This window comes from Ciconia boyciana, chromosome 3, assembly GCF_034638445.1.
Source record: "Ciconia boyciana chromosome 3, ASM3463844v1, whole genome shotgun sequence".
In the NCBI taxonomy this organism is placed as follows: Eukaryota; Metazoa; Chordata; class Aves; order Ciconiiformes; family Ciconiidae; genus Ciconia; species Ciconia boyciana.
This window is the reverse complement of record NC_132936.1, coordinates 97,152,119-97,173,768: the sequence shown is the minus strand read 5'-3', so window position 1 is coordinate 97,173,768 and position 21,650 is coordinate 97,152,119. Positions and strand designations below refer to the sequence as shown.

The following is a 21,650-nucleotide window of genomic DNA, read 5'->3' as shown; positions in this document are numbered from 1 at the left end:
CCTCTTTGCCTTCTCTTGCCTGGCAGGATGAAAGCTGTATCTTGGGGGCCCAAAAAGAAAAACGGGATAAAAATCAAGTTGATGAAATCCTCAGTAATGGAATTCAGTAAGAAAATTGTGTTCTGTTCATATACAGCTTTTGAATGTCTGTAGTGGCCCAGACACTGCTTATCTGATGTGGGGCCTGATCCAAGCTCATTCATGTCAAAAGAAGCTTTTCACTGCTGTAAACTGTCATTAAATTGTCATCCCCCCGCAAAATCTGAGTGATCAGTTTATTTTAGGGTGAGACACAGTTTAATGTTTTAGTGTATTAGTAGTATTTGGTGTTATGCTCTAGACCTGAAAAGCTTCCAACAAAGTTCCTCTAATAAAAAATGACAAAATATTGGAGAGGAAAAAAGGAGGGAAAATGTCTGGTTGGGTGTTTCTTAAATTAACAGAAAATAACTAGGACAAGGCCACCAATTACTTTTTTTAAGCCGTTACAAGAGCTGCATTTGCAACCAAGGTTATGAACCCCAAGCGAGAGACAGTGCGCCGTTGATCCCAGCTGGCACCTTCTGAAAGAAACTGTTGTTTGTGCAACAGAGGATGCTGTGGGTCCTCTCTGAGAAGGACTGGTGGTGCTAGAACACCTGCTCAACACTTGTCTTTGGCTCTTAGCCATGAAAACTTTTTTTCTCCCCTTCCTAAATGGAAATGTGGAAGTTTTAAAAGTCTTGGGAAATACGAATGTGAAACTGGTCACACAATGTCTTTTAACTTAAGCGCAACAAAAGTGTGGCTTTCTGGATTCTATTTAATTGAGACCTCCCTGCCCTTTCATTGGGTGTCTTCATTTTGTGTCCTAAGCTACTGTGTACTGTAATTAGGCACTGTCTTTCCTTCCAGAAGCAATTCCATTTCAGCAATAGCTAATATGACTCTTGTTTCTAGGCTTTTTTATCTAGTTCAGTTTTAATAGTATGTATTTAGTAGTGCTTTTGAGCTAAAGAATAGCTCTTGCGGTACTACAGTCAGGCCAGTACTACATGAATGCCATAGCTCAAGTAATTTCTTCGGCTTCCCATTAACCAGGAGGTAGCACTATTTGTCCTACTATGCATTTGGAAAACATTTTGGAGTTGGAGGAGGAAAGAGGGGGCAGTCTGCTTTATAAAGATAGGAAAAAGGTAAAGAGAAATTGGAGGAAGGTCTTAAAAAGGGCAAAAATAATAGGAAAGACTTGAGGTTCTACTGCAGATAGTGTGAAGAGGCTATGGAGTTGGGGTTGAGACAAAAGGCAGGGAAACTACAACCCTAACAGTGACAGCTCCCCAGCTATCCAGAGGCCCGCTGTTTTTCTGCTTCTCCCAGCTCTGGCTGTCTGCTTGCTTTCTGCAGTTTTCTCACATGGCTGCGTGGCAAGGTTCAGGGAAAAGCTCTGTTTTAGTTCTGCTATCTTCTCCCAGCACCAGCATTTTGGAAGATATGGCACCCAGTAAGTCCTCTGTTACCTCCTCCTTCCCATGAATGAGTTCCCAGCTGTCTGCTTCTGTTCCTACCAGCTGCAGTGTCTGGTCTGTTTAAGTTTGTAAATTGCTTTGAGATCCTTCAAGATGAAAGGTTCTACTTAAGTGAGATCATTATCGCCTTCTACATTTCTCCACTCCCTGTTCTCGGCTCAAGCTTCTTGTCTCATCTCAACTTGGGGTCCCGCACAGTACTCAACATTCCCCGCTTATGGCAACACAAAGCTTACACACAAATTTCAACTTCCAATTCTTGAGTTGTTTGACGCCTCTCAGAGTACTTCAGAGCTGAAGGTTAAATATATGTATTTTCCTGAGCCGATGCCAAAATACTTAGCACTTGCCACACTGAGATCGTACTGCATTTGCGTCTGACTTCATGTTATTTTGTGTGCTTCAAGAGACTGTATAGTTCTCTTCCTCCCACTTCTGAAGTACTTACTCATTCTAGGAAGCATTCCAGCTACCATGTTGTTCTGTGATCCTACACTACATTCTTATAGCCATACTTTGTTCATGTTCTTGTGGTTAAACTGTAAGCCTGTCAGGGCAGGGATTTCACTCCTGTCTGGTGTAGTGAACTTACGGAGTGGAACCCTGATAGGAGTTCAGAGGGCTCTCTCTGTTCAAAGACTCATAGGCAGTAATATGGTGTTTGGACAGGAGAGCCCCTTTTCTGTTCAGCTACATATCTAGCTGTAGTCTTCATCTTCCATATTTTAACTGACTAGTAAGAGAGTTTTTTCACAGTATAGTCTCTGTGTGTGTTTATTCCCAATGTCATTCACATTCCAGTGAAATTTCCCTCTTTCCTATGAAAGTGAGGTCATCTTAAACCTGTGTTTATGATACTGCAGTCATTTCCATGGCAGTAGACTATGATATCATTAGTGGAGGATTATGCCTTTCCTATGTGTGTTAGCAATTAAAAAATATGGTTTGTGAGATAAAACTAGTGTTTACCAAGCTTTTAGGTTTAGTCCATATGAGGCAGGGAAACTATTGCTTAATTCTCTAGAGAGTTCACTTGGGTAATGGAGTAAATGAATCCAGAAACATTTTGATCCTAGCAGGTGATAAGTTTTGGGGGATATATTTTCCTAATGGGAGAAGAAAATCAGATACTCCATCTTGTGTTCTCTCGCCTGGCAAAGAACACTTGTCTGAAACTCCATGGTACTCACTGTTTTGTTATTCAGAGCTACTTAAATGCTTGACTTAAAGTATCACAATTTTCTAGTCTCATTGAACTGGCATTTTTCCCCTTTGGAGGTCAGTAAGCTATTATACACTACCCACAAAAGTAAAACAATGTGCTTATCAGTCTTTTCATCTTTTTAATGGGTGCCCTATTTGCCAGCTATCAGTACCTGAATCTCTTTGTTGAACCTTCCTAAGTATGTACATGCTTTCTCATGGGTTGGTGACAGCAGAGGCCAGTTTCAACTCTGCGATAGCAAAGGAAAATTCATTCATTTAAAATGTAGTGTGCAGTGTTAGAACAGTTGCTAATGCTGCAAGATGAAAATGATGGATTCACAACATAATTTATTTCATCCCTTCAAATACTTGAGAATTTTTAAGCCAAGGAAGTAGACTTTTCTAAACAAGAGTGAAGAGAAGGGGAAAAGAGATTAGATAAAAATTTATAGAGAAAGAACACTATTGGTCTAGGTATTGCAACACAAGACAAAATTTGTAGCAATTTTTTGGTAGGGTAGCTTAATTACAGAAATACACTACGCCTGTGCACATTTCAGCCTGTCTGTTTTCCCACGTAACAGAACTGAACTCCCATAAAATATCTGTTTAAATAATCTGGGTCAGAACATTAGAAAAAAACCTCAAAATGGTGTGCCCTAATTACATACAAGACTTGCATGTGTCCAGTTTCACAGAAAGTCTAGGATGTGAAAAGGTTCTCACTGAAATTACCATTTTAGTAACTACAGTACAAAGAAATTCCTTTTCCCATGGATGTTCATGGAAACAGAACCAGGCTGGAATGGAACAAAAGATAGACACGCAGAATTATTGTATGTAGTTTTTGGAGACTGAGATTACTAATGCCATAACAGACCTGGTCCATATTTACTGAGCATACAGTCAGGTGATATCATAGCAACCTCCTGAGTGTGCAGCTTCCCCATCATTCTGCATTCCTGCTGAGGCTTCAGCTGTCTCTGGAAAAACCCAGAGTGATACTTCTGTTTGAAGAAAATGAAAAGTCAGGAAGTAATAACATTATGATCAGGGAAGAGGCTGTTGGGATAAAAGCTTATTTACCAAGTGTCCAATATCAACCTCAGGCGTAAGGGGTTTGTGTTCATTTCTGCTACAGAAAAATGTTGTTTTATCTCAGCAATGCACAATAGCATACGGCCGTTGCTTCATGTTATAACATACCACTTTACAGGTAGCACAACTGTTGCCTCTTGCTTTCTGTAGAATTCTTAGACATCTGTGCAGTTCCAAGTAAATAGCACGCAAAACAGTGCTACACTGGGCATTGGCATTGTCAGTACTTCAGGGTATTCCTTGGGCTTCTGCTGTATCCCAATGATACAGATTGAATATTGTGTTGTGTTATGAGTGTATCTATAATTTCTTGCCCCAATGAATACTCTTTTACCATGTAACTCCCACACTTTTTTATTGTTTTGGTTATTGTCCCTGTTATTATTGGAAATTCTTTTTGACCATTTGAAATAAAACATCTCTTGCCTTTTCAGTCTGGAGGTGTTTGCCATACAAGATTCACTACAGTCAAAGGGGAAATTGCCTAAAGGAACTCCTTTGAAAATATTTGTCACAATAAACAGTTGTTTGGCACTATATTTTAACACTCAACACTGAGAATATTGTATTTTCTCCCCATTTATGAGCCACAGAATGATATGATTAATAGTTCTGTCTTGTTAATGAATTACTTGCTGGCTGTACTGTTAATGGAAATAACCATTTTCCTAGATGCATTTCTAGACATAAATATCTTTGGGTGAATTTTAGTACTCCTGACAGTAAAGAGCTGCTGGCACAAATCAAAAGCTGCAATAAAAATCATATAGAGTCGATGGTAACAAATTTGTGTAAAAACACTCTGGGCAGGCATATATATGACGTTGCCTCTAGGAGTTGTCTGAGCTGTTCTTTCCATAGGAGCTTACCAGTAAGGTTTTGTTTGCTTGTTTTATATGGCTCCAGTTGTTAGCCCCTATATCAAGCTGCAGTAAGTTATTTGATGCTGACATCCTGGTTCCTTTCAAGCCTAGCATCATATACTTTGAGCCTGAAGAAAATATAAAATTTTTTTTCACTAATAGGTTGCTGAAGGAGGTGCAACTTTACAGAACATGTTGATCTTTGTGACAACTAATTATAAAATAAGAAGGTGGTAATGTTCCTGAATATATCAGTTGTGTGCTTTCTTCTGGGTTTTATTATTTCTTCTTTCCATTTCTGACTTTAGTCCATTTTTTCCTGTACTAGATCAATAGCATGTCATCCCTGAACCATCTATGATTTCCCCTTATTTACCTTCACCTCTTCTTGTTATCTTTCTACATCACGTTCTTACAGTGCACTTCTTCTCTATATTGCTCTTTTCCTGCCTCTCATCTTTCAAAAAAATAACTCTTGCTTCTAAAGAATCATAACTCCCTTTCGCTAATTTATTCCATCCATCACTTGATATACTTCCTATCCTCTCCCAGATCCCTGTTTATACAAAATGCATAAACCTTGACAGTATAAACAGCAGAAAGAAAAAAACGTATTGGTCAGAGCTGAAAATAAAGGATAGGCAGATCACATTCAGTACTCATGTGGAAAGACAGGCATTTTCCATGTTCTCAGCTGTAATGAGAGTGAATATGCCTTCATTCTAATTGTCTGATCCCGTTAGTATTGTTCAATCTTTTTTCTATTTATTTTCCTTTTTTTTTCCCCAGGAAGAATAAAGTAAAAAATGACCTATTAGGAAAAAGCAGTTGGTGGTTTTGCTAGAGCTCATAGTACTCTATATAGAGGCAGCAAAAATGAGCAGATTTTTCCTCAGTTTTCTTTCCCTGTTGCTCATTAAATTCTGGGCATTAATGGAGACATGGGAGTTGTCCTTTGGCAGGCATCACAAGCCAGGGTTATACAGAATTACACCTTTCTGATATTTAGGGATCTACCTTTCCCAAGAGAGCCTATATAATGAAAAAGGTAAAGGTACTTACCTAGAGGAGATTCCTACCTGTCACAGCAGAGTTAACCTTGGCCAGCAAAGCCCGGACACCCCCCCACATCCTGCACATTCTCATCTTTGCCCTGCAAGCCTTAATGCTATTGTAATCCAAGATTTTAGTAGATGCCTTTATAATTAGATTGAACTTCAGGTAAAGCTTTTTTTTATCAGTGAATCAAGGGTAAGATAGTTTCAAAGTAAGAACTTGTCTAGTGAAGGCACTGCGAATTTAGCCCCAAAGTGGTCAGGCAGTTGGACTGGATGATGGTCGTAGGTCCCTTCCAACTGAACTATTCTGTTCTATTCTACTCTATTCTATTCTATTCTATTCTATTCTATTCTATTCTGTTCTATTCTATTCTCATATTAAGTCTAAATATATTGATTACCTTCATTATCTATAATACATTGAGTAAGTATATGTAAACTAAGTATTGTTCTGGTTATACTTTTCATTGGTGACCCATTTAGGTTCTGTAGGAAGCACTGTACTTACAAACTTGATGAAAAATACCATACTTGTCAAAATTATTGTCCTGGGTATGAGCTTTTAGAGCAACATCTTATTGAAGAAAATTATTAATATTTGGACTGCACTGTACTTTGTCTTGATGCCTATGTAGTGAGAACATATCTATGATGTTGCTTTTAATATTATAGTTTATAAAGCACAAGATGCTTGTGTGCAAAATGCCAATACTTAATGGTGTGTGAGGTGTTCCTTTCTTACTTTTTACCTGGAAAAGACTGACGGCAGGATTTGTAGGAGGGTCAGTAGGTGCCCTATTTTCTGCATGATAGTAAAGCAGAAGCACAGATTACTTTGTTGATTTACCAGTATATAAAAAATTGTGATGACAAGAACAAGGACCTTGTGGCCTATCCACTCAACCATATTATTTCTACTTTGTTCATTGTCTGATAAATCCTTTCTTTAAGAGGTAGAGAAAACATTAATGTTCGCATATGTCTTGTTTATCTTAATCTGTCCTTGGGCATGTAAAGATCACTCTTTGCCTGGATTGCAAAGGTTGTTTTGTTTTGTGTTGTGTTGGTTTTTCTGCTTTAGCCCTGGTACTTCATCATGATATAATGTTCTGTTCAGCATAGGAACTGTAGGCAGCCTTCTTCAGTCCTGGGTGAGCACAGCATGTTTCAGAGACAGTCTATTCTAACATCACCATCAGATTGCCTTGAAAATAATTATGTAACTGCAATTCCAAAAATAATGTAATCGAGAGACATCAATGAAGAACAATGTGGGAGGCAAATAGAGAGTAGTAATTTTGAAAATTTCCACAATCTTTCTTAAATACAAAACAGATGTTTGGTAAGAATGATGGAATGTTTGCTGAGACTTAAATATCTGAAGATAGATTCATATTTGTTTGGGGTTTTTTAATCTCTTTAGAGCTTCAAGTTCAGAGTTAAACATTCCACAGATTATGAATTCAACAATGTTGTGCCCACCTTTTCCTGAAATTTAACTGCTAGCGATGTGACGAAAACAAACAACAGGTTTGTTATTCCATGAGAAAGCTTTTTAGTTTTGGCAATTAGTCAAATAAATAATATCTTTGTGTTGAAAGTTTCATACTCCTAACATAATTTAGGAAGTTTGATCTCGTGGTGATACCATCATTTCACTGCAGTGCAGTACAGTGCGCTACGGTAAATGCTTCAGGACATTCATCTGGATGCCTTCTTATTTGTTTCATCTTTTAATATCTAGGAGGGTAAAATTTGCTTCTGCGCAAAGGGTCAGTGGAAATGTTTGTGAAGTTCTTGAAGAGCTGTGGATATATGTTCTCAGTCTACATGTTATGAATTTCGGTCTTTTTAAATTGAGGTTGTGATTGTACATATCAGAAGATAATAGCTTTTGTGGCCCTCCTACTTGTAGTCACAGCCATTCAGTTAATTTTCTTCCTTGCTAGAGATTTTCGCCAGTTGCTTCAGTGCAGCTGTTTACCCATTCAGTAGTGAGTCCTACAAAACAGTTTGTCTTTTAAAAAAATACGTATATTTGTGTTTCATAAAATACATATTTCCTCTGATGGCAAAACTGACTGAAAAGATTCCTGCTGCTCTGCACCAATTCATCATTCACTTGTTTGAGTTGTGGTGACAAACTGTATATCGTGTAAAAACAAACAGGTTTAAAAAATACTCTGAATGGGTGATGGGGTAAAGCTTTTACATCTCACTCTGCCACTGTGCTTCAGCACTGTCCTGCGAAGGGACTGCTCTTTAAGCATCAATTATTTTGCCTGGTACCAGTTTGAGTAGTGTTTCTACACTGTTCATTACTGTGGGCTAGAGAGAGAACCCAGACCATGAAACTTCAAGCAATAACCAGTTATTTGAATTGTCTGAAAAGTTAAATTTTTTAAAGAAAAACTTGTCATTTTCAGGGACATAGGAGGAAGAAAAAATAAAGATTTTCTATGATTTCTAATTGTCTCTTAACAATTTTTTCAGTCATTAAAGATCTGAAGTGAGACTAAGAACCTAGAACTGGATAGCCCCATATTTAAACCAAGCTGTAGCTAACTAAATTCCTGAGGTAGTGTCTTTATAAATCCTGAACGTTTTCTACCTTCCAATAAGATGTTTTAGTCAATTATTAAAAGGGAAGAAAGCATAAATGAGTCAAGAACATCAGATTTTGAAAAGAATTGTGGTCTTTTTGTGTCTGTGTTATGGATACGTTCCCATAGTACATGTTCAAATCTTTAAAAATTAAGCTAGACAAAACAGACCAAGGCTAAACCAAAACGTCAAGCCAGATCCAAAAGGGATCTGAGACTTTTTCACCACAATGTTGTACTAATATTCCTAGTTAGAGGCAAGAACTGTTCTCTCTGTTGTATTTGTTCAGCTCTGAGAATCATGAAAGCCCAGTAAATTGTATGTACTAGACAGTGGCTAGTTATACCTACACTAATCTCACAGGGATTTTCCCCATTCTAGGGAATTCCCAGGAGGGGAGAAAGAGCCAGTTTTGTTCAGTGATTCAAAGAGAACAGAATCAAAGCTAAGTTCTAGCCCTTTACGTTATATTCCTTTTTATTAAGACACTTTTACATGCAGTATTTCTGCTACTGTTTTGATACCCCTGATGATCGTCACCTTTCTTCAGGAGAAAAAATGTCAGAATGTTTCTCCCTTCATACTATGTAAATGACAGTCATCTTAGATAATGTGATATCTAACCTAACATACAAATTCTCTTTCCCTCTGAGTTGCCTGATGAGAATATTGTTTTCTTTTTTCTTTTTTTAGAGAAAAATGTTTATATACTTTTCTATTTTCGTATCTCATGCACATGTAATTTCTCAGAAACATACGGATACTTTAGGCTTTTCTTTAGTATGTCTAATGAGCTAAGTATATCGTACTGCTTAATTAAACCTTAGTTAAGTAGCATTCAGTGTTTTCAACATACAAAGTAGTATCAAGTCAAAGTTTCAACATTGGCTTACGGCAGTCTGCCTGTACTGCTGCCAGCAAAGGCACTCCTGCTCTTCCCCTCACTCACCTTCTCAGTCCTGCAAGTTCTGGCCCACCCTGGCTGCTGTACAGTAAGTTGGACCAATTTGCTGATCCAAATTAAAATGACCCTTGGAACAAAAGTATTTTGAATTAGGAAGCTCTGTGACCAATAAAAGCAATGCAAGAGAAACAGTGGGAAAATGCTGCTAAGGGGAGGGCATGGTTTTACATCAGCTTAAGCTGACAGTAATAATACATCTTTATAGAACTTTCATGTGTTGAAAACAATGAATAGACACTGGTTAGGTGTCAAGAATTGGAAGCAAACCGTGATTAATTTCAGGATTAATTTATGCAAATGCCACGACTATACATTTCTCCCTTTCCCCTCCTTCCTTCTTCAGACTTTCTATCTCTGAATATGATCTAGTCACTGCTTAGACATGAACTTTTCAAGAAAACCCAGAATACCAGGGAAAGGGGCATTCATGACTCAGTAAGTTGTGCTTTCACCTCTGATTCAGTGCTTCAACACAGTGGTAAAGGGTTCTGTTCTGTTTCTAATGCCATCCTTCTGAAGGGATGTCTGTCTAAAAATACAAATGCTAATCAACTCTAGCCTGTAAGGGAACTTGTGGCACACACTTACTGGAAGAGAGGGTTGAAGTTACTGCAATGGTGAAATTCTTATGCATGTACTTTTATTCATCCTAAACCTCTGAAACATAAGTGGATGTAAGATTCTTCATTTTCCATGAACAAACGTGGGCAGCATTGCTGTACGCTTTACATTTAAATATTGTTTTGTAAAAATTCAGTTGACATTCTGAGTAATTGTATTCCTTTATTTGTAATGTCCAAAGTATGTCAGGATGCTTCAGCATTGGGGGTTTTCAAGTTTAGTTTCTCGTTTTTAATAAGACATGAGAGCTCAATACCCTTTGTACCATTTATCCTCTTGAAGCCAAGCAGAATTTGTCACATAAGCAAAGAGTAGTTTGTTGGATAGCAACTTAAATTAGGTTTTTCAGGTCAGTGTTTTCAAATTACATCAAAGTTGTAAATGGCTTTACAACACATTTTATGTAACAATTCTGAAAGCTCGTGCGACAGTTTTTCTAATTAACTTATTTAGCCTAGTTTTGGAGTAACATTAGCTGTTTCATCACTTTTAGGCTATTTTGAGTATTCTTTGTGGCACCATCAATAAGCCAAGAATTTATAGGGTTCCTTAATCATACAGATTACTCATCATTGCCTGCTCATAACAGAAGCCTGAAATGCTCATTAAAATTGTCTGATGTGAATCAAAAGTTAGTACAGTTGCAGAATTAAATGACAAGAGAATAGCATTATATTAGCAAAAAAAATTTCTTGAATACCTGTTTCAGTGGAAGTGAAACCTCCAGGCTTATATATAGATCAGTACTCTGAATTTGTTTAATATGGAAAATAAAAATAGGCTTCTGGAGTGGAGAATTGGTCTGAAAGGATTGGCGATCATGCCTGAAATGTAATAGGGTGGGGGTTTTGTTTACAGTGAGCTACAGGAACTTGCTGCATGTTCTTGCCTGGTCTATTAGCCTATTTTTAAAATTGGCTAGTTATAAATCACTGTTCCAACTTGATCCTTTGCTCTTTGCCTTGTACCTTTCCATCAAAACAATAAAAAAGGTCATCTCCCCATGTTCAACAAGCTGTTTGATTCTCACAGGCAGTTGTTATGCCATGCTGCTTGAAACATTGAGGCCCAGATTCTCATCTCACCAAGCCTGTTTTTTCACCAGTGCAATTATGATGCTTCCATTGGAATTGCATGTTGATGCCAACATAACTGAGAGAAGAATCAAGTCATGGTCTGGTCACTGTTAAAACAAGAATATGTATGGTTGAACGTACTTCTTGAAAATGCATTTGAACTCAGAGCAGCGCTATTAGCAGATGTCTGCTGGGATGTCGCAATTGTTAATCTTTATCTAAAAATATACTAGCTTTTTGTGGAAAAAAATTCTATTTAAAATAAGCTATAATCTCTGAAAAACACCCTGAGGAAGGAAAATTAATTGAGACTTGATACCATTTTCATACTGCAGAATTTAAATCAGAAGACAGTGTGAGCTAGTGGATTGAGCTGACCTCTATTTTTGGTTTTGCCACTGGCTTCTTGGCTGACCCGAGGCACAAAAAGGCAAAATAACTTGCCCAAGTTTCACACCCACAAAACAGGAATAACAATGTTGTTCTGCTTTTTAGAGTGTAGTGAGATCTGTGGATGAAAGGAATTATACAAGAGCTGCTATTACTATTTCTTACCAAGGCTAGGTGAAACAACTATTCTTTACTGAATGGCACATAATTTTTGAAGTGTGTGTGCAGGACCCTGGCACTGGCTGAATAGGAGGTCCCTCAGCTGAGTTTTGTGGCCTTCGTTCTCTGGTCCACAACCATCACTACTTTGGCTTCCAATGGTGAAAATAGCGATGAATTATAGATGTTACCATTAATAAACATTATTTATCTACACTCATTACACCTTCTTCCCTGAAACCTTACAGTTACTTATTGTTGTAAACAACCTGCCAGATGCTGCTGTGGGCAAACAGTTTTAACGTAGCAACTCTTTCCATATATATATAAGGTACCTATAAGTATACTTTAAAAAGCTGTTATATTTTTATTTTAAATGGTTTAAACATTTCCCAGCAGAATGTTCCTGTCTCTGCCTCTCTGGAAACAAAATTAGTGCCATTAGCTGTACGTGTGGGCCTTATGGGGTTTCTCTGTTGTCACCCACACAAAATAAACCTGCTGGCTGGGTACCATACCCTCACACTAAAATCTGGGGTGCTCTATGAGCTAGCATCCCTACTTAGAGTCTGCATCCCTACCTGCATCTCTCTGGAAACTGTAACTACCGATGAAGCACAGACCCATAAAAACTCCTTCAAAGCAAAAATCTTAATTTGTGGTAGTTCAGGACTTGTTTGGCTTCACTAGTTTAATTTTAGGTTTTCTTGATTTCCTAATGATCCTAAACCTTTGGACCGGTGGATGCTGGAATTGAAAAATAGTAGGAAAAAAATACTTGCTTTTTGCTGAGAATTTTCAGTAACTCAGGCTGTGCTCTGTCATTAAGTCCATAAGATTTTGCAAACACCAATATGCCCCAGAAGTTGCAGCAGAAACTCAGAAAGTATTATACACATATTCTTCATATCCTTTTCAAAAGCACTCTGTAGTGATTCGCTACTGCAGAAGCATGTCACCTTTTTTTCTGAATTGGAGGGCTGGCAATTTTGAAGCTGTTGTAAGATTTATTGGTAAAATAATGTTATAAATTGTCAAAAAGAGCTGAAGTTAATCTCTTCCTCATTATGGCAGATTCCTCTGCATTCTTTCAGGCTCCCCTTCCCCACTCTCCCTTTCTTTCCTGCAGACTTTTCGAAACCTGTCTGAGCTGACTGTGATTGACTGAATGGGTTGCTAGTACATCGTAGGAGGCCTTCCCTCCACACGTGTTGTGAATTTATTTGTAGCTTACAAGATAGAACAAATTCCATTTTTAAACCTTGTGCCTGGAATGTATGGCTTGAGGAGACAGAAATATTGGTAATCTGAGTGTTGTAAACACAGCTTTCAGTTATATTTTTTAATAGAAGTGGCAAAAGTAAGCTAGCCTTTTGCATTCGGAGAAATTCTTCCACATAGTCTTGGTGGTGTCTTTTCTTCCTTTCAACTTTTGCTGGAGATAGCAAAACATCTGGTAGAGTTAACAAAATTAAAGTTTTGTTTTGTTTTTTCCAAAATGGAAATTAAACCAGAATACACTCCTGATGGTTCTCCGCTTGTATTAGTGCATCTGGTTCTGGACACCCGTTCCCAGAAAGAGGTAGATGTAATTGGAGTGCATTCAAGAAAAAACAAAATGCTGAGAAGTTGTAAAGCTTGATTTGTAAGAGAAAAACTTTAAGTTTTTCTTAGATAAAAAGAAAAAAGTTAAATAGGTACAGTGCACCTGAGCGACAGCAGAGGGGAGGAAGGTTTTGATAACGATCTACAATTTTGAGGGGTGTGAACACCAACAAAGTGAAGAATTACTTAGGGTGGTTCAAGAAGGTATAATTAGATATAATGAAATGAAATGAACAATATGTAAACTTGAGCTGAATGTTACAGTAAAACAACATGAGCAGTGAGACCTATAGATTTATTATTTATCTGTATTGAGTTAGCACTGGGGAATCCCAGTCAGGGATCAAGTGCTTCTTTTCCTGTAGAAACATGAAACACGAACAAAAGAAATGCAATCCCTCTCTTGAGTAATAAACAAGAAGCTTGACTGGGTGGCATATAAGGAATAAACTTAAACTGGTGGGATGTAGAGTAGAGAACTAAAAGATCTTTCAAATCTTTCTCGGTCTTACTGGCTGGCTGTTGGACCATTTAGGATTATAAGAACGTAACTCTTATTTTGAAGATGCTTCTTATTTTCAGTCACTAATATATGTAAACACTGCTTTAAATTGGAATAGCCTTACTACGCGATTGCCAAGAGCTGGAGAAACTATCCTTGGACATAAGTTTTTCATTGGTTTTGGTGGGAAAGGAGCCAACCAGTGTGTCCAGTCTGCTCGACTTGGGGCCAAGACCTCACTGATCTGCAAGGTAAGCACTGACTTGCTCTTGGGTGACTGAGAGCTGAACTAAAAGTTCATGCAAATTCCAGTAAACCTCTAGGTGACTTAAAGAAAAGTATTCTGTTTTTTTTTTTTAATCCCTCTCTAATTCCCTTTTCTTTTCGTTATTTCAGCTATAAATTTAAGCATGGAGGAGGCTGTTTTAAGAACACTGCCAGAACCAAAGACTAGTTGGCTAGTGATCTGGCAGAAATTGCGTATAAAGGATTGCAAAACAGAGTGATGTACTGTGGAAAAGAGAATTGGAGAGAATTTGAGATGTTCAAAATTCAAGTAATCTTGATTAGCCCCTCCTCTTTATGTTCCCCACTGTTACAACGATCAGGGCTTCATTGATGACATTCAGGTGCTAGGCACTATAGACAATCTGAAATTTACTTTGTAGGTGATTAAGTATCAGATACTGACAAGCCAGTAACCAATTTTAGAAGGAATATACAGCTTTGTGCTTCAAGGGTTAAATCATTATCTCACTTCTCGAGATTAGGATGAGATGTTCACGTCCAAATTCTAGAACCTTTGCCTGCTTTGGGATTTTTTTGCCTACTTTTCTGAAACATCTGATATACAGCAGTTCTAAAGACTGGCTCACAGACCATCAAGCTGATTCAGCTTGGCAGATGCTATATTCTTACAATGCTTTTCTTTGATTTTTGTCATTAAATATTATAAGTTTTGAGTGATCATTACTAAGGTTAAGATCAAATTTTCTCTCTCTGTAACCTTATTGTCTACCCTCTGCAAGCTGTAGATGAAACTTGAACTTGACATACTTTGTTATTGCCATAGCTGGGGAGGATGCTAGATTTGTTGGATCATTGTCTGTCAGGGATTTTTTGAGAAGTACTGGAGACATCTCAAGGAAGCCTTTCTCACTGGTTTTCCAATCCAATATTTAGGCTAAAGAATGCTAGCTATAAATCTAAATTACACCTGCAAGCATTTCTGTGGATCATTATCACTAGATGTTCTACAGTGCGGGGTTTTTTTTTTATATTGGCAATGTTTGTGCTTCTGTAATATTGTGTATATTTGATCATCTTTGCATTCAAGAATGATCAGATTCAAGTACAAGATGAACTGGCAATGAATTCCCTGCTAACATTTCCTGCTAAATGTTAAAGGGTTTTTTTTCCACTGAAAGTGTGAATTTTGTTTTATTTTTTAATGGTCTAGCCTTTGCTCAGTGCATACATGTTTCTGGAAACATTTGCATTCCTAATAAAATCTAGCAGTTCCTATAATTTCTAATTACTTTCCACAATCATATTTATGTTATTTCGGTAAAACCTAGTCTTCTTTCTTTCTTTCTGATGTGTATTTATTAGAGAAAAGAAACACCAGAGAATGACTCTAGTATCTATAAATGTTAGCATTTTGTATTTTTAAAATTTTAAATGTTAATATTTACTTTTTAAATTAAAGATGCACTTTATAGCCTCACAAAATAGTCTCATCTCATAGCAGTACAGTCATATCTGCATAGGTCAATGGGATGTAGTATAAAGTTTCTTGCTGAATAAACTTAAGAAGAGTCAGGCAATAATGAACCATTACAATTCAATTATTTTTACTTTAACAAGTCATCTTAAGTATTCAATGGTTCTTAAAGCCAGATTGCTCCTCACACACACATTCAGTGCTCAGTACATGCTTATGTTTTGGTCATAATTCCCAACATTTTTATCCAGTACAGGTGCAACAATTGCTTCTACAGTCTGAAGTTCAATGAATTGAATCAGTATTAATACTGGAGGGACATTCTGCTGGAGTGTGGCATCCTCTTACAAGGACTATAATTTAGACAGAGGATGTCCTCAACAAGAGTAGAGGTAGACATTTCAGATCAAGTGACAAGGCATTCTTCATACCTCAGAGCTTTAAAACACAAAAGAGAGCCAGTGACTATCTGGTGAGGGTTTGAGAGAGGGAGTTTTAGAATGACTTACAGTTATGACCAGAGATGCCACAGAATGCTGTGGATTTTAATGTAAAACCCAAGTACTGAGTTTGAGCAGTGGAAATGCAAACAGTGTTCTACTTTCTTCCTGGATGTCTCTGCATGTGGCCACTGTTACTCTGGGTTATCAGTATGTATCACAGTATCGGTCTTAAACTCCCCTCCTCAATTTGCTCAGTACAGTAAAACAATGTATTGATGGAATAGTTGCCACTTCAAAGAGACAAGAAAGGCAGTTCAGAGAAATGTAAAAGATTACTGTCAGGGATCTAAAGGGTCTAAGCAAATAAATTAATTGCTCGTTGCTCGTGTTCATACAAGAACCCTGTTGCAGTACTAAAAAATGCACAGTGGTTTTGAGAGATTCCAAACTCCCCAAACGATTCTTTTTTTTTTTTTTTGTAGTGGCCATTACCAAAAAAATCTGTTAAACATCCTAGATTGAGATGGTGGAGGGATGTGGATCTGAAAGGCATTGTATGTGCTGAAAAAAGTCCTGTTTTACTTCTGACAAACAATTTGGAATGATCCTCACTGGACATTGATGTCATTAGCCTGATATTGCATATATTAAGTTCTTATTTAAGAATTTGGAATTTAAGAATTCTTATTTAAGAAGCCCCAGCTGCATTTGATTCCTACTTAGAAATAGAAAGTGCTGTATTACCATGCTATGTAGTCTTCTCTCTTTAGATGATCTATAAGCCAAATTTAAGTTAAAGTGCTGTAAGCCTGAATCGTCACTTCATTGTAAGAACATAGCTATATCTCAGATACAGCCCAGAATATGATGGATATCTTAAATTGTTTTTTCCGTCTGTATTACTGTCTTATACTTGTCTTTAGTACCTGTTTAATTCCCTAATGAAGAAAAAGAGTAAACAGTCTCCAAAAAAAGAGCATATAGAATAGATTAAACAAACAATTGTCAAGAGGTACATGTTTTTGTTGTAATTAATTTTCAGGTACAGATGAGCTTGATTCTCTAAGCTGCTAGAATTTTAGCTGCTACGATGCCAGCCAGATCCCCTAACTCCACAGGGAAAACATGATAGTAAGCAGGGAAAATCCAGATTGAAAAATACTGGTATAATCCCACTCATTCTAATATGCAAACTATGTGACCATAATGCTTGTACAAATGGCTATTGTTAAGAACTCAAGAAAGAAGAAATGCTATTTCAGCACATACAATGTTCTATGGTCTTATTTTTAAGACATTTATTTTTCTGTTTACCCAGTAGTCCATCTAGCAGGGTCTGTGCAAAAGCAGAAAATATTTAAAACAAAGTTATATAATTTGACATGGTCAGTAAATATGCCTTTAATCTAAAATGAGTCCGATGCCCAATACTCTGTCTTCCTTGGGGGTAAAGCCTGAATGGAAAGATAAGCCCTTCAAACACACTAGGATTAACTGGGTTGGATGCTGATGAACTAACATGGAAAAAAGTTTCCAGAGGAAAAGGACCTCCACGGAGACCCCTACAAGGGCTTCCCTCCAGCACTGAGATGTCTTGCTGTGAGCAAAAGTACCACGGCTGATCTCAGTTGTTATGACAGTTGAACAATAAGGGATGCCTGTCTGTCAGTTATGTAGGACCCAGAGCTGAAGGAAGGAAGTTTCAGTTGAGCTTTGGAAAATGGTTATGAAATATTTTGTTGCTGAAATAACTGAGCAAATCCTGAGATTTGTTGTAGAAGCTTTGTAGCAGCGAGAGAGGGAGAAGGTGATACCATCAGGCAGAACGCATTCCAGTAGTACAACTGTTAGGCTGCAGAGGTGAGCACAACTCAGGTTTAAATTGCAGATGGCTGCAGTCATCCAGCCTAAAGCAGTCGGAAGATGCAGCTTCTGACAACCCTCCCTGTCTGGCAAACTGGGAGTAGTCAGAGATACAGAAATATTCTAATATGCAAACAATGAATAACACGGTGACCAAAGTAAATGTTTTCCTACATGGAAAAAAACCCAGCATGTAGAACATCGCAGAGGAATGTTCTGTCTGGTTAGGCTGTTTTGACCTAAATTGCTGTCCTCCTCTGGTAAAAGACTGGGACCATCCCTAATAATGCTTTAGAAAAATCCCTTATAGAGGTTGTAGGAAATTAAAGTATGTTTCAAAACATGGTTGTGCAATAGAGTATGTGGGGGGAAGGCTCATCCATCCATGACACTGTAGATTTTAGAATTCTGAATTGTAGTGTTTGAATATTGCAATCACTAGCTAGTACTTGGGCCTTCTCCGAGCTTTCTAAAGGACTGAGCTCATAAATAGACCAATTTCTAACATCAGGCAATAGAGGCAGCTGCTTTATGCTTCCAGTAACTCAAATACAGCGTTAGCTTTTTAGTGCTGTTTTATGAGAAGATGGATCATTAGTTAGGGCTCCTCATGTAATTCCTTCATTGTCTAGACTGTGACCAGAATCTTGATTTGGCTTCTAATCTGAACTATGGCTTTTTTTCTCTTGCAAAAATACTTGCTGTAGCATTGGTCAGTCTTTGATACCACCCAGATAAACGCTTGCTCTTGGAAGTAGGAACATACACTATGCATGCTGAAGATATCGGCTAAAACTGGTGAATTAAAAGCTATGTTGGCTTTATAAATATATTTTAAATGCTATTTTGACATTAAGCAAGTTATACCATTTTTTTCTCCATATATCTCATCTCCTTTGTTCAGCTTGTGTGATGTAACAAAAAGAAATGTTTATTAGTCTGAATAAACAGCAAGCAGAATTCTGTCCAGCTAAAAGGATTAGTGGACCTGAAATTACAAGCTCTTTAACTTGCTGTTAGAAAAACAATAGAGCATAGCTTGACTCCATAACTCAACTTGGTCTGCTGTTGCTGGATAAAACAAACACAAAATGTTGAATTTGTAAACAGTACATTTAGTACTGAGAATTATAGAAATCAGCAATGCCATGTTTATTGTCACTTTCTAGACCATAACCACAGTTTGATATTTCTCCACTGAGGAAACTTGAGGTAGAAAATTCAACATACAAACTGCAATTAAGGACACCAGAGTCGCTATAAATGCTTTTGATTTGAAGCTGAATAATGGTGCAGGAGTACAAGATTCAGTACACTTCCAGATTTTACAATCCCCGGAAAGCGTCAGTGTCAAGGGAACACAGTGGTTGTAAGAGAATGAAACTTGAATATAGTGGCATGGGTGTATGGGGGAGTTTTGTAATAGAGGAGGGAAAACTGCAGAACACTGTTCCTATTGTTTATTAATACTATGAATACATTTTTACTATTATTTATTAGTTTATTATTTGTTTATTAATAAGGCAAAGTGCTGCAAAACAGAAAGTGTTGAATTCAAATTACATTAGACCATTTTGTTGTCTAAAGATGATCTATCTATCCTCTCACCTTTCTGTAGAGAAAACCTATCCTTTTATCTTTTCTATAGGTTGGGAAGGATTCCTTTGGCAACGATTATGTTGAAAATTTGAAGAAGAATAGTATTTCTACAGGTAAAATTTTACTTTAAAGAAACCTTTAAAAATTGGTAGTGGAGGATTTCTTATTTTATTGCCTTATTGGATATGTTTTACCATTACAAACTGTGAATAATTGTTTTGACAGAATTGACAAGAATGAGTGAATATGGGTGAGAATATGGGGACTTTGGAAGTCAGCTGTACCACTAAAAATAAGATGTAGTGTTTTTACCTCTAAATCTCAGATTATTACATCAGCACGAGTCACCTGAAGATAACTTGCTATTATGCAATTGTTTAGGCCGGCATTAATGATGATAATGCCTGGTGAGAAATTGAAAAATCCATTCTGATTATTCATTCTCAACTTCACGTTGGGAGGGGAGGGATAGAGTGCAAATGCATTTGTCAGCTCAGTACATTTCACTTCTGCTTTGTGAAATGACACGTGCGGTCATTTTAGAGACTGCAGCCGATGTTTGTTAACACACATATACACAAAAATCAATGCTAAAAGGCTTTCAGGAAAAGGGAAAATTAAGCATTCACAATATTATATTATATTTGCACCTTTGTAACCCTAATTCTCTCTCTTGTTTAAATGTATTATTGTGTGCTGCTTTACTACATGATCACATTTTTGTCCACATGACTCTTGTCTCCTTCAGGGTGGACAAGGATGGACAAATGCAATCACTAAGTGGCAATTCAATATTCTGTTTATCTTTTCTGTTTAATGTGCAGCCACAAGCTTCATTTACTGCATTATTCAAATCCTGCTTTAAAGGCAGAACTATCAGTATTTTGTGGGCTTTTTTATTATGCTTATCAGTACAGCATCAAAATATTTCACAAATGTATATACAGGTTTATTCATTGCATATCTTCCAACTTACGCAAGAAACCAGGCAAGGATACCATAAAAACAGTGTCTGTTAGTGTACAGTGCTGAATCTCTCTGAAGCATTCCTACCTCGTGAATAAAGTCTTTGATCATGTAAATAAAGCTATTATAATGCATAGCACTTAATGAAAATGTATATTCCACACGGAACCTTAAATCTCATGTTTTCTGATTTAAATGACTGATCTTGCAATCTTAACATAAATTTTGAAATAGTCTTCATAGCAGCAAAAGAAACATGTAGGAAAAAAAATTCAGAAATTCCATCATATTGCACTTCATTGATACCTAGATCAATCAATTGAAGGGTTGGAACATTTAGGTCCAAGGTACCAGTTTCTGCTGATTGAGTTAAAAATATGTCAGAATGGTGTTAGATTGTCACCCCCTACATTGATCAGCCCTGGAGGAAGACAGGATGTACTGCTGGTGAGGCTGGTCTGGGATCCCAACTTGCATTCCAACATTTGGAGGCAAGGATGATTCAGTGTACACAGACCTTTTTGCTTAGGACCGTCTTATTTCAGTCCCTGGCTTTTATCTCAGTTTAATCCTTGTCTAGCCTATCCCTGTTGTTATACATAAGGATACTGGGTACTGGATGAAAATCCTTGCCGTAATGCCAGTTCTGTCAACTTTCATGTCCTGGATCCTTATCGTATGTCTTCTTTGTTTATATTGCTCTTCTGTTTCCTAACATATCACCATATCCGTTTTCTTTCCAACTCTGATCTGTTTTGTAATTTTCCCCTTTCCCAGACTTCCTGTCTTCCACAACCTATCAGCTGTTCAGACCATTTAGACCTTTACTGATGTGTTACTCCCTCTCCCACATTTGAACTGGGCAGCTTGCTGCTCATGCTGCTTATTTTCTGCAGGAAGAGCATGGAGAGCACAGAAGACACAAGTTCTCTGCTTTCAATTCCAGTATGCAGTCCTAGCTCATAGTGAAAAGAAGCTATAATTGCAAGGAAAGTTCTGCTCTGACCCTTGTAAATGAGTTAGACAAGGATACCTCCAGGGCAAGTACCTGCAATACTTTAGCAAAACTGAATGAGCATGATATGTGTTTTTTTCAGCCTTGTTCAAATCTGAGCAGATTTTTAAATTGGCCGCAAAAGGCACATCTTGAGAAAGAAGCCAACCTTTGCCCAAAATGAAGTCCATGTTCTAAAATGTTAGAACACCAGAGGGTCTTAAACAAGAGGTCACCAGAATTTGTCTCAAATAAAATAGTAGATTTTTCTCAAATACAATGCTTGGGAAAAAAAAAAAACCCTCAACTTTTTGGGCAGTTTTCTACTACAATTCTACCTAAAAAACCCCCACCTGTCATAGAAGGTTTCAGACCACTGGTTAATATTTGACAAATTTGCTGACAGCT

General features: G+C 37.4%; 1 protein-coding gene across 2 annotated transcripts in view; it reads left to right on the top strand.

Moving 5' to 3' along the window:
* The window catches only part of RBKS (ribokinase), a 71,018-nt gene that overhangs the window by 5,755 nt on the left and 43,613 nt on the right, over positions 1–21,650 (top strand). For both annotated transcript variants that reach the window (XM_072856725.1, XM_072856726.1), the window contains exons 2-3: positions 13,773–13,905; positions 19,332–19,395. In XM_072856725.1, the coding sequence (XP_072712826.1) occupies positions 13,773–13,905; positions 19,332–19,395 (197 nt within the window). The remainder of the gene's footprint in view (positions 1–13,772; positions 13,906–19,331; positions 19,396–21,650) is intronic.